This window comes from Desmodus rotundus, chromosome 6 (assembly GCF_022682495.2).
Source record: "Desmodus rotundus isolate HL8 chromosome 6, HLdesRot8A.1, whole genome shotgun sequence".
Taxonomy (NCBI): domain Eukaryota; kingdom Metazoa; phylum Chordata; class Mammalia; order Chiroptera; family Phyllostomidae; genus Desmodus; species Desmodus rotundus.
The window spans coordinates 86,418,967-86,431,157 of NC_071392.1; the positions used below are offsets into that span (position 1 = coordinate 86,418,967).

At 54.3% G+C, this 12,191-nt stretch overlaps 1 protein-coding gene across 1 annotated transcript; it reads right to left on the minus strand.

Annotated features, from left to right (window-relative positions):
- Positions 1–331: 331 nt before the first annotated feature.
- Positions 332–5,942, minus strand: NOBOX (NOBOX oogenesis homeobox). The gene is made up of 8 exons (XM_053927397.1): positions 5,909–5,942; positions 3,544–4,056; positions 3,008–3,150; positions 2,579–2,727; positions 2,235–2,320; positions 1,773–2,004; positions 1,244–1,512; positions 332–639 (listed from the first exon to the last, which is right to left on the minus strand). The coding sequence occupies exons 1-8, from the start codon at positions 5,940–5,942 to the stop codon at positions 332–334; spliced, it is 1,734 nt and encodes a 577-aa protein (XP_053783372.1).
- Between the last annotated feature and the right edge of the window lie 6,249 nt (positions 5,943–12,191).

The window sequence follows — 12,191 nt, forward strand, 5'->3', positions numbered from 1 at the left end:
GTGTGAGTGGGCAGACACGTAATTACAGAGAGAAGCCCAACAGCAGACCAGTTTATTGCTCGCAATGAACACTCCGGCTCATTTGTCTAGCACAGAAAACAAACAACATAAATGGCACAGCCTTCAGAACTGATACAGGCCCCCCACTTCCTTCAGGACCACCCACCACCCAGAGGCGTGGAGAAAAGGGAGGGCCAGCCCTGCACTTAGCCCACAGAGGGGGTGCGGCCACAGACACAGTCCAGTCTTTCCTAAGGTGTCACCCGCTGTCTCCCTGGGGGTGCCCCAGCCCTCTCCCTCAGAGCAGCCTCCCTCTGGCAGGGCCCCAGGACTAGGGGACCTGACTGTCCTTGTCCTCCTCTCGCCCCTCCTCCAGGGCCAGGTGCTGCTCCACTGCAGAGGGCGGTGGGGGAGGGTCCTCTGGGGCCCTGCTGAGGGAGGGCCCCACTCCAGGTCTGGCCCCTGCAGGCAGCTGGCTGGGCCCTGGGGAGGGCTGCCGGGTGGTGGCCTGAGCACAGGGGGCCAGGAACAGATCGGGAAAGTAGCTGTCCCCTCCTGGGGGCTGCCCTAGAGCTTGTGGCCAGAAGGGACTGGGGAAGGGCAGTTCTGGCAAGCAAGGGTCGCTCCAGGGGACTGTACCTGTGGGGTCAGAGGACACAGGAAAGATCAGAGCGGACTTAGGGCACCAGCCACAGTTCAGTACACTCTGTGACAGAGTCTGCCTCCCAGAAACACAGGGCAGGACCCGGGCCAGTCTGGGTGACATGCTGGTACCAGAACTGCCCGCAGGACCAGGCGTGCCCCTCACTTGAGGTCCTGGGGTCTGGTAACAGTGACACAAAGCAGACCATGGCTCAGGTTTGAGACCCTCCCACGCAAGCAGCAAGAAGACGGGGAACCAACTGGACGTGCCTTCCCGCCCCTTCTACTGGAAGTTAGCCGTCATAAGATGTGGCGCCTGGGAACCCTCCCATCAGCCACCATCGACTCTGCCAGCCCGGCCACTCCTGCTGTTTCTAATCTTCCCTGAGTGCCTCTGTGGTGAGGGGACAGCGGTCCCATTTCAGAGTCCCGGAAACTGCTGAACTGGCCTGCAAACTTGAGTTTTCCCGCCTCCACAGCTCTCTTGCTGACTCTTGTTCTGCTCCAGAGGGCCCTGGCTGGCCCTCCTGTAATGAGGCTCTCTGTCCCTTCTCACCTTCCTCAGTCACCAAGGGCACCATCTCTTCCAGCCCCAACTCACCTAGGTTCCCGGCAGGTGACTGCAGCAGGACCTGCCCGGCTGGGGGCGCTGGGAAGTAGCTCTGCGAGGCACCCCCGCTGGGCCCATAAGGCAGTGGGAAGAAAGGGTCTTCCGGTAGTGGCGGTGTGAGCGAGCTGGGCGAGGGGAAGGTGAGGGGGTGCAGGTACGGAAACTGGGGTTGCGGAGCCTGAGAGACCTGGAACAGCCCCTGCTGGTAGTCCTGGGGCTCCAGCTCTTCCAGGTATGAGCAGGCAGGGGGTGGTGTGACACTGCGGGGACAGGGGAGCATTCTGTGAGGGTGGGGGACTCATTCCTATCACCCAGTGGGCGAGTGCCTTCCCCCCACTTCCATGACCCCAAAGTTGCCACTTCTTCTCCCCTCCTTCCTGCTCCCAGCTTCTCTTAACCCTCTCCAGGCATCCTCCTCCTCGATCCCCTCAGCGAACCCTTGGCCCTTCCCAAGCTCCCATCTTTGCTCCTAAGCCCCTCCCCAAGATTGATCAAGAGATGCTCCCATTAGGTTCCATACCTTGTCCCCCAGGACCCACAGAAGCCATCCTTGTGGCTGGTGTCACTGCCAAGAGCATCCATCAGCAGGGGCGGCAGTTGGGGGGTGTGGACGGGGCCGAAGGGGAAGGGAAGGCTGGCTCTCCGCACAGGTGGGGGGCTGAAGAGGGGAGGGGTGGCTGCCACCCTCTGAGTACCCTCAGTCTGGGGGGCTGGGGCCAGAGTCTGGTCAGATGTCAGCAGCATGGGGGGCTCTAGGAACAGAGGGCAGAGGGGCTGTGTCGGTGAGGAAATGGGGGGGGGCAGGTGTGGGGCTGCCGGGCAGCGGGTGTGGACAACTCCCAAGCCCCCTGCACAGGCCTGCTGGCCCACAACAGCGGAGACCTGTGGCCCACTCCCGGTATGTCAAGACGGGCCCTCTGTCTTCACTGTCTTCCTAACGGGCACTTGCCCCCTGACGACCCTCGGAAGGTGGCTTGCTTACCTGGGAGAGTGTCCAGAGGGGGCTCCTGAGGGAAGGTGCCCAGCTGCGTGTCCATGGGCGCAGCAGGTGGCAGCTCAGTGCCGGCGCTGGGGGCGGACAGGAGGAAGGTTGTAGTGTGAGTGGTCTCTGGTGCAGACGCGACCTCGGGGCCGGGAAGGGGCACCAGCGCCCCAAGCTCTGCCTCCCTCTGAGGCACTGGCATGGTCCCCAGCCCATGCAGCCCACCCTACCCTCTAAATATTAACCAGCAGCCCCAGCCTCACGCCTGGCCTCCAGACCCCGGGACCCCCACTTGGACTCCTCTTCCTACATCAGGGTGACCCGGGAAGAGCAGCAGCTCTCACCTGCACTGACTGCTGGCTGGGGCGGGGGCCAGGGCGGGGGCGGGGACTGTAGGGCAGTTCTTGTTCTCCTTCCCATTCAGTTTCTCCACTTTCCGCCACTTGGCCCTGCGATTCTGGAACCACACCTGTAGGGAGAGACACCTGAAGGGCTTGGGAAAGGGGGAAGAGGCTGAGGCAGGTCCTGCCAGTCCCCTGACGAGCTACACCACCACTTTACTGCAGGTATATGCCTTCCTCTCACGGGCTGGTTTTAAAAAAGGTTCCTGGAGGTAGCCTCGGACGCACTGTCCTCTCCTAGTGATCTGAGGCTGTAGCCATGTGGAAACTGGCAAGAACACAGCCCTAATGAGATCTAACTTCACCCCAAGTCAGGAGGTGCTGAGCATGTGCCCTGCTCTTCCAAGGCCCAGGTGGCAGAGTCCCCTTCACCAGGCCTCCCCTCCACCACTGGCCGGCCCCTTTTACCATGATGCGCTGGGGGGTGACCCCCACTGTCTGGGCAATCTCCCGGCGCTTGTCACTGTCGGGGTAGTGGTCTGCTTGGAATAGCCTTTCCAGCTCCTCCAGCTGGTCTGGAAGAAGGAGGAACTCACATGGAGACAGACACCAGGGAGGTGGCAGGAAAGGAGAAAGACAGATGCCTTCCAGATGAGACCACAGTCCCCAGCCCAGGGGCCGTACCCAGAGCCTTGGAACTAAGTTTCCCACCAGGCGAGGGCCTTCTCTCTCTTGGGCTTTGTGGGTGGGAACTGGCTGGTGTTTCCCGACCATTCTAACCTGTTTCCAATTGCACTTTGTGGTGAGACAGCCCAGCCTTCCCCTGGGGGAGACCATGGCCCTGCCCAGGTGGAGGTAGGACCAGGACTAGGTGGTGCGCAGTCTCTGGGGACCATGTTCTCTGTTGAGCGCACCTTTCCCAGAGAAGGCACCAGACCTCAGCCTTCCACTCACCTTCTGGGACTCACCTGAGCGGTAGAGGGTTCGAGTCTTTTTCCGAGCTTGGCAGGTCACTTCTGGGGGCCTCTTCGGATCTGTGTTCTGGCTGTTCTGGGCCAATGTGCTGAGGAGGTTGGCCAGGTGGCAGGACCCCCGGCCTGACCCACAAGGCACTGGGTTGTGTGGGGTCTGGGTCGAGGGAGGTGACGGTGAGGCTGGACTGCTGGCAGTAGACGACTTCTGGTTCCCGGGGCCTGGAGAGAGGGGCCTCTTCCCGGCCTTGGCCTCTCTCCTAGGGAGAGGGCCCCCTTCTCCCTGAGGCTGGGCCCTCTCTCTGTGGACAGCCTTGGAACCCCCAGCAGCATCGGCCCCGCGTAGCACTCCAGGGGCCTCCGATGACAGCGGCTTCTCCCCGGAGACAGCGCAGGAGGAGGGCAGCTCCCCACTCGGGACACCCTGAGTGTGGGGCGCTGAGCTCAGCAACGGCAGTGGGCCTTCCTTCTCTGACCCAGCAGCCTGGGGCTTGCCTCCACCTTCCGGGCCTGTGGGGAGCCAGCACCCACTGACCTTAGCACTGGGGGGACAGAAGAGTCTGGACAAAGGGGGTTTGCTGCTTCCCATGTAAGCTCTGAGTTGCCCGCATACAGAATGGGTACAACCCTCCTCGCCTGGCATTGTGAGGATCATCTTAGCTAACCCCACTGCTTTGGAAAATGCTAGCAAATCTGTGCAGCTCTCCAGGGCTTCGCCTCATGTATATGAATGGTAGAAGGGCGATCCTAATGGGGGGGTACTTCCTGTGAGTTCCCTGCTATTTGCCCAGACCCCTGCACTGTGAGTTTGGACAGGCATCCGTTCAGGCGTCTCTAAGTGACACATGTTGGGGGTGGGGTAGGCTGGGAAGAGGGAGAGGTTGAGATTCTGCTTCTAAGACGGGATTTTGTTCCTGCCCCAGATACAGACCTTAAGGCCTAGAGTAGGGATGAGGCATGGTTGGATGGCCTCTGGAAGCCCAGGCAAGGGAGGCCCAGGACTTCATAGGAGCAACCCCCTCCCAGCTCCTCCCACGGAACTCACTCTGCCCCGGCCAGCCCCCCCCTCACAGACACATGCAGTGCCTGACGCTTCCCTGGGAAGCAGAAACTCCTCGTGCAGGGGCCTCCAGCCCAGACCATCCCTCACACAAGGAAGGGAAGGTGAGCCAGCTGACACCAGAAGCCCCTGTCTCCCTCCCAGCTTATCTGTCTTTGAGCTAGGCCTGGTTCATCAGGTGCTTACCAGGTTCCAGCCACCTCCCCCCTTACTCAGAACCCCCAAATCCTCAGCTCAAGGGGCTGCTTCATCATTTCCAAATAAATAGTACAATTGTTATTTTAATGAAATCGCAGGAGATGTAACAGGAATGACTTCCTCCCAGCGGGTGTAGTAAGATGGCCCATTGAGGGACACAGGGGACCTGAGGCCGATGGAGGGGGAACAGGCCTCTCCAGAGGGAGGGGGCAGGGCAGAGCAGACTGGTTTTACAGAGCTTTAGGAGAGCTGGTAGCCTAGCAAACCTGGTACACAGTAGGTGCTCAGTAAATGGACGTTATCACAGAACCTAGACTAGAAGAGCCCTGGGACTCCAGCCCAAATGGGGACCCGATGGAGGCCTCCCCCGCACCCCAGCCGAATCCCTGGGACTACCAAAGCCCTAGCGCCTCCCAGGGAAGGCGGTGTGGCCAGTGCCCCCAGCCCGGCCCCGCACCCCGAGCTCACCCAGCGGTTTCTGACAGGGCTTCTGGGTGGGCTCCATGGCCTGGACTCTATGGCGAGATCAGCGGGCTGCACAGGCGCGGCCTAATGAAGCCTCCCAGGGCAGACAGGTGTGCGGAGCCCGCACGGGCGAGGGGGGAGCCCGAGCCTGCGCCCCTCAGCCTGCTGCCTGGAGAGGCCGACCTGGGATCGTGGCTCGTGGGGCAGCTGCAGGCTGGGAGGGCCCCGGTGGGGAGAAGGGGGTGGTGCAGTCCCGGGCAGGGCCCGCCCCCGCTGCGCAGCCGGGAGCCCAGGTGCCAGGCTCCTGTGGGCTGTCCCTCCCGTCTCCCTCCCCTCGTGGATTTAGAGCTCCACGCGGGGACGCGGGCCGACTGGAGCTGTCTGTCGGGGTCTGCGAGGCTCGCCCTCTGACGGCAAGGGACCGGCCTGGACCGGAACCACCAACACCCTGGGAGGGACTTGGTAATGGACTTGGTTGTAGCTGGATGCTTGGACACAGAGAATCCTTCCCTGTGAACTGTGGAAGGTGACTTTTGGAGCCACTCAGCAGGGGAGCCCCAAATGTTGGGTGGTCTGTCTCCAGTTTTCCCAAGAGTCAACATCAATGAGCCTGCAAGACCCTTGGCGCAGGTAGCTGACCTCGCGTGATGAAGAACAAGCTGAGAGCACCCATGCTGCAAGGAAGCGCGCGCCCGCCAGTCTACCGCGGTGGTGCACGTGCCCGTGGGCACAAGTAAACCGGAAGGCGGCATAGGTGGCCAGGTTTCGTCCTCATGTGTCCACCCAGCTGACATCACAGTGTAATTCTTCAAGAATGAAGGGCGTCTCATGAGGGAGACCTCACGGGGTGATTTTTTGATTGCTCCTTCATGGAATGTTTCTTGCCTTCTTTTTAAGATAATTTCAGGTTGCCTCTCCTTCCATCTGCCCTTGAGTGGGCGGTGCTGGCCGGACTGAAACAGGTGCGTGATGCTGGGGGAGTGGGGCTGTCTAGCAGGGAAGTCAGGTGTTTTGCTTTTAGCATTTCAAAGGCTCTGGACACCACGGGTTTTGATGTTATAATCACCTGTTGGTACATTTTCTTGTGCCTTAAATTCCTTTGACAGGCTCCAGCTGCAAGAGTTGTGAGAGCTTTAGTTCTTTCTGAAGCAAAAAGTGTAAACGGCTTAACTTTGTGACAAGATAATCAAACACTCAGGCATCGAAGTTTCAGTGACCCTTATAAACGCCCAGAGGGAAACGAGAGGTTCAGAAGCGGGTGCCAGTTTCTCAGCTAGAAGTGAAGCGCGCTGGGCCAGGTGAGCAAGGAGAGGCCCAGAACTTTCTGTGTGAAAAACCAGGACCGTGGGGCGGCGGCATGGTCTCAAATGGAACACAGTGGTCTGGTTGCTAAACATTTACGGGACACCTGCTGCAGGCCGGCACCCTGCATAAGTCACTCCCTTACTGGTGGAGCGGAGGTCAGAAAAGTAACACGAGTCCGTGGACCACGTCTGTGCAACTCGGTGCCGAGTGAGAAGTCTGCGTACACAGGTTGTAAGGAGCAGGGAGGGCCAGGACCCTCTGGTGCAGGGAACGCCAGGACCCTTTGGTGGACAAGGACTGGGGGCCGGGGGAACAGGAGAGTCCTTCTCGGAGAGGATGAACCATGAGTTTGAGGTGAAGGCTGTTGGAAGGCGGCCAGGTGTAAAGCCCAGCTTACTGCGCCGCCGCATCGTGGCTCTGCCTCCAGCCCTGCGCTGGTGTCCGCCCGCAGTGAGACCAGGCCGCACCCCCTGCCTGGGGCAGGGGCCTGCCAATGTCGGGCCCTTTCCTCTGAAGCCTGGGCTCACCTTTCCATGCCCAAGTGTCAGTGTCTCTTTTGACCTAGTGTTCCTAACCGCACCCCCCACCCCCAATGAATAGCATTTCTTGTTTCTTAGGAAATGTGTTAAAAACTTGGCTCCCAGGCTCCAGTCCCAGAAGTTTTCATTGGTAGGACCAGAGAGAGACTCACGAGAGTCCATTGTAACAAGGCCTTCAGGTGATGTTTGTCGACCTTAGGTTTTGAGACAGCCATGGACTTTCAAAAACCAAGTCGATGAAAACCATCCTGGGGACAAGAGAGTGGGGAGTGGCTGGCGGGGGATGTGTGGGGAAGGAAATGACCTTTTGCCCTTCACTGAGGCGTCTGCTGCTGGGAGCCGGGCACAATCCACTTCTTAGACTACCCTACGGCATTCGATTAAGGCCAAATTGTTATTTTCTGCCATCGTTCATTTTGTATTTGCTCTCGGCGTCAGACTGCCCTCCGCCGGGGGAAGTCAGAAAAGCAGACTCGAGTCACCCGTGGACCGGATGCATCCTCACACCGAACGTTGGACGACAAAGAGGCTAGTCGTAGAAGAGGCTCCACTTGGGCTTAGGGAATTGAAGATGCTGGCGTTTTTAAACACAAATAATCAAATTTGGTGGGCTTGGGCTATGACATTAAAAAAATTCAAGTTGTCTTTCTCTTGCTATTCTTGGCTGTCTGTTGTGTGACTTCAAAAAAAGTAAATGAATGCTATTGTTTGTTTCCATAAAAATTTGATTTCATGGTGACAAGTGAATTTGGCCTAAGAAGGCTTGGGAAAATGTCTCGATGTGTTTTATTGGGAAGGGATTTTATGATATTTGCTGTTAAGAATCCTTTTTGACAGGTCACCTTCAAGAGAAAAGCCGAGAAGGGAGACCGCTGTTTGCGGGAGGGCAAGGAGGTGTTATTTTCGGGGTACTTGGGAATATTTATTTCTGTCTTGTTTGGTTACATTTCATCCTCATGATCTTCAGACAAGTTCATGTGCTCAACCTTGTTTAGAGGGGAGGGTTTCTTTATGTTTACCCCTTTGGGATACCTCGCTGGATACCACACTACACACCTCTTAGCAAGAGCCATTTATTCCAATATTGTGTTTGAATGATATTCCTATCATTCCTACAGAATATTTCCTACAGAATTTATTCCTACAGAATAAAATCAATCATTGTTTGCAGTCTGTGTGGACTCGACCGCATAATTAGGTTAAGAAAGTGACATCAGCATCCTTTGTCCTTCCTCTCTTTCCACTGACGAGAAACATAACCAGAGGAAGGTGGCTGACTGACAAAAGTTTCAAAGCAGAAACACAAAGTAATTTGTTCTTGTCCTAAATGCCACGCCCAGGTGTAGGTGGTGACAGGTCCTTGGCACGGTTGTCCCTGAGACTGGAGAGGCAAGAATCTGGTTGTGAAAGGCGGGCAGAAATCTGAACAGGCCCTGGGTAGGGAAGTGACTATCGCAGCGAACAGGGGCGGTCGCAGCCCCGGGGCACCACCAAGAGGGAGGATACCTGGAAGGCAGGGGAGGGCAGAGGCATGGGAAGTCACATGTTCGGGGACCAGGACATCCTGAACCTGAAGAAGCAGATGACCAGGCGATCAGATAAAAACACCGAGGGCTCTCGTGGAGACGAAGCTGATGGTGCCAGCCACCAGGAGAGGCATCGGGAACCGCCCATGTTTCCGCCCCGGCCTCCTTTAGAAATCCTGGAAGAGGGTGGTTTGAGGTTGCCGGTGATGGGCATTGGGAGCCCTTGCCCGGGGATGACACTGGCCTGGCAGGGAGGGCACCAGTGGTGGCACGAATTAGTCTAACGACTTCTAACCCCTGTGCCCCCTCCCAAATTGATGGCTTTCTGCTTCTTACAAGAACAGTGACCACGCTTAAGACATGGTTGCTGCTGCTATTGGTTTTCATCACACCGTGATAATAACCGATCACCTTTGCTTGTGTTTTCTGGTGTAGAAAGTTCTTTCCCACCCACCCCACCCTGTGCTGATGCGCTTGGGTTTGGGAGGCAGTCTTTCTTCTTTCTGCTCTAATCTGGTCTCCTCCAGCATCGAAAACTGGAGTGCTAATTACAGTGTGGCCCTCGGGACCCCTCCAAACCTGGCCCCAACCTTCCCTGGGACTGCTCCTGTGGCTGTGTCCCCTCTGCCACCTCTCAGTCTCCTCACAACCCCTCGTTTTCACCTTTCGGTCAGATCTCAGGTTCCCAGGATGACCTTGCAGCCCCAGGCCCCAGGGCCATGGAGCTCCCTGTTTGATCTGCATGAAACATCCTCCCCTTTTAAAGTCTCACTCATGCTTCAAAGCCCAACCTGAACATTTATTCCCTTTCCAGGGAAGCCTATCTCAGCCTTCGCTGTGGCTGGAAGGAGTGGCTCCCTCCCGTGTCCTCCCACCATGCAGTGTTGACACTCCCGCACAGAACACAGGACGACCTGACCAGAGTTCCTTGTCCTGCACTGCCGGTGGGACGCCCCCCCTCTGGGATTCACACCCATGTATTCAGACCAGGCACTTTCTCCTTGCCTTACATACACCAGCTCAGCACAGCCTCGTAGCAACCCTAGGAGGGTCTACTAGCCCCGCTTTGTGGAAGAAACCGGCATAGAGAGCTTCAGTAGCCTCACAGAGGTCACCCACCTGGTCAAGTGGCACATGCAGGACCTGAACCCAGCTAGTGCGGCTCCCACCCTTACTCCTAAGCATTGAGGATACTACCAATTTGTGTCACAATCCTCCAGCTCTTGGCATCGTGAGTTGCACAGGGGGCATCAATAACTGTTCACTGGCCAAAAGTTGGTCGTTGCCAGGAGCTGGGGAGCAGGGCAGGGAGGGGTGGGTGCTGTGGCACGTGGGGTGAAGTTGCGCAGGGCTAAACGTGAGCCTGTGCACTCAATGCGAGAGAAGATTCAACCGCATCTGACTCTCCTATTATCTCCAGATAAAAAATTTGAGAATAAACACTGATCCCAGTGTTCTGCCAAGTTCACTTCTCCTGGACTTGGCCTGATATAATTCCCAGAAATGATATTTTTTGTATAGTAGCATTGCTAACCTTTTGTTATGGTAACTTTAAAACATTTAGATTTAAATTATATCTACTTTCACGGGGCTGCAGACAGGCAAGCAGAGAAACTTATAGCGAATTTTTTTCAAAGTACAACAGCAGCTCTATCTCTGTTATGATAAAAATGCAAATTTATTAGGAAATTATTGGTAAACACAGAATGATTAGAAATGGAAAAAAGTACAATTTCCCATCAAATGACAATATGAGTTATTCGCCGACTGGTGCGTTTCCTCCCAGTGATCTGTGTTCTTTGTGGGTTCTACCCGATCGTATCTGTGCTCATGTGTAACTGGGAGTGCTTCTCCCCTCAAACACGCTGTGGAAAGCGCAGTTCTAGGTTAGCTCAGTCTTCAGAATTTATTGAGTTGCAGTGCCGTCATTTATTACCCACTGTTGGAAAAAAAAAATTTAAGCTCTACGTTTTCAAAATTAAAAATCAAATTTGAAATAGAACTACTCTCTTTTTTCCTTTCACAGACTCTTTTTATTTACTTTCAATTTTTAAAAAATTATATGGCATTGGTCATGCTGTTATAGTTGTCCTTATTTTTCCCCCTTTGCCCCCCTCTACCCAGCTCTCACCACTCCCTCAGGCAATCCCCCCACCATTGTTCGTGTCCATGGGCCATGCCTATAAGTTCTTTGGCTACTCCATTTTCTGTACTGTACTTTGGCTATTTTGTAACTACCAATTTGTATTTCTTAATCCCCTCACCTCTTTACCCACTCCCCCTCTGTCCCCCTCCCATCTGGCAACCCTCAAAACCCTCGCTGTGTCCATAAGTCTGTCTCTGTTCTTGTTTGCTTAGTTTATTTTTTAGATTCAATTGCTGATATGTATTTTTGCCATTTTACTGTTCGTAATTTTGATCATCTTTTTCTTAAATAAGTCCCTTTAACATTTCATATAATAATGGTTTAGTGATGATGAACTCCTTTAGTTTTTTCTTGTCTGGGAAGCTCTTTATCTGCCCTTTGATTCTAAATGATAGCTTTGCTGCGTAGAGCAATCTTGTCTGTAGGTCCCTGCTTTTCCTGACTTTCAGTATTTCTTGCCAATCCCTTCTTGCATGCAAAGTTTTTTTTTTTGAGAAATCAGCTGACAGTCTTATGGGAACTCCCCTGTAGGTAACTAACTTATTTTCTCTTGCTGCTTTTAAGATCCTCTCTTAAGGCATACAACTGTAATTGAATAACAATAAAAATTAAAAAAAATCCTCTTTATCTTTGATCTTTGTCTTTTAATTATAATATGTTTTGGAGTGGGCCTCTTTGCATCCATCGTAATTGGGACCCAATATTCCTCTATTTCCTTCATGAAATTAGGGAAGTTTTCTTTCATTATTTTTTTCAGATAGATTTCCAATTTCTTGCTCTTTCTCTTTTCCTTCTGGCACTCCTATGATGCAAATGTTGGACCTCTTGAAGAATCCTGAAGGCTGCTTATATGCTCCTCATTTTTTTGGATTCTTTTTTTCTTCTTCTTGTTCTCATTGGTTGGTTTTTGCTTCCTTATGTTCCAAATCATTGATTTGATTCTCGGCCTCATCCACTCTACTGTTGTTTCCCTATAAATTGTTTATTTCGATTAGAGTATCCTTTGTTTCTGACTGGGTCTTTTTTATGCTGCTGAGGTCCTCACTAAGTTCCTTGAGCATCTTATAACCAGTGTTTTGAACTCAGCATCTGATAGATTGCTTATCTCCATTTCATTTAGCTCTTTCTCTGGAGTTTTGATCTGTTCTTTCATTTGGGCCATGTTTCTTTGCTCATTTTGTCAGCATCCCTGTGTTTGTTTCTATGTATTAGGTGGAGCTGCTTTGACTCTGTGTCTTGGGAGTGTGGCCTAATGTAGTAGGTGTCCTGTAGGGATCAGTGGCACTTCCTCCCCTATCACCCAAGCTGGGTACCCAAGGTGCGCCCTTTGTATGGGCTGACTACACCCTCCTCCTGTGATTGAGCCTTGGTTGCTGTTGGCAAGTCAATGGGAGGGATTTACCCAG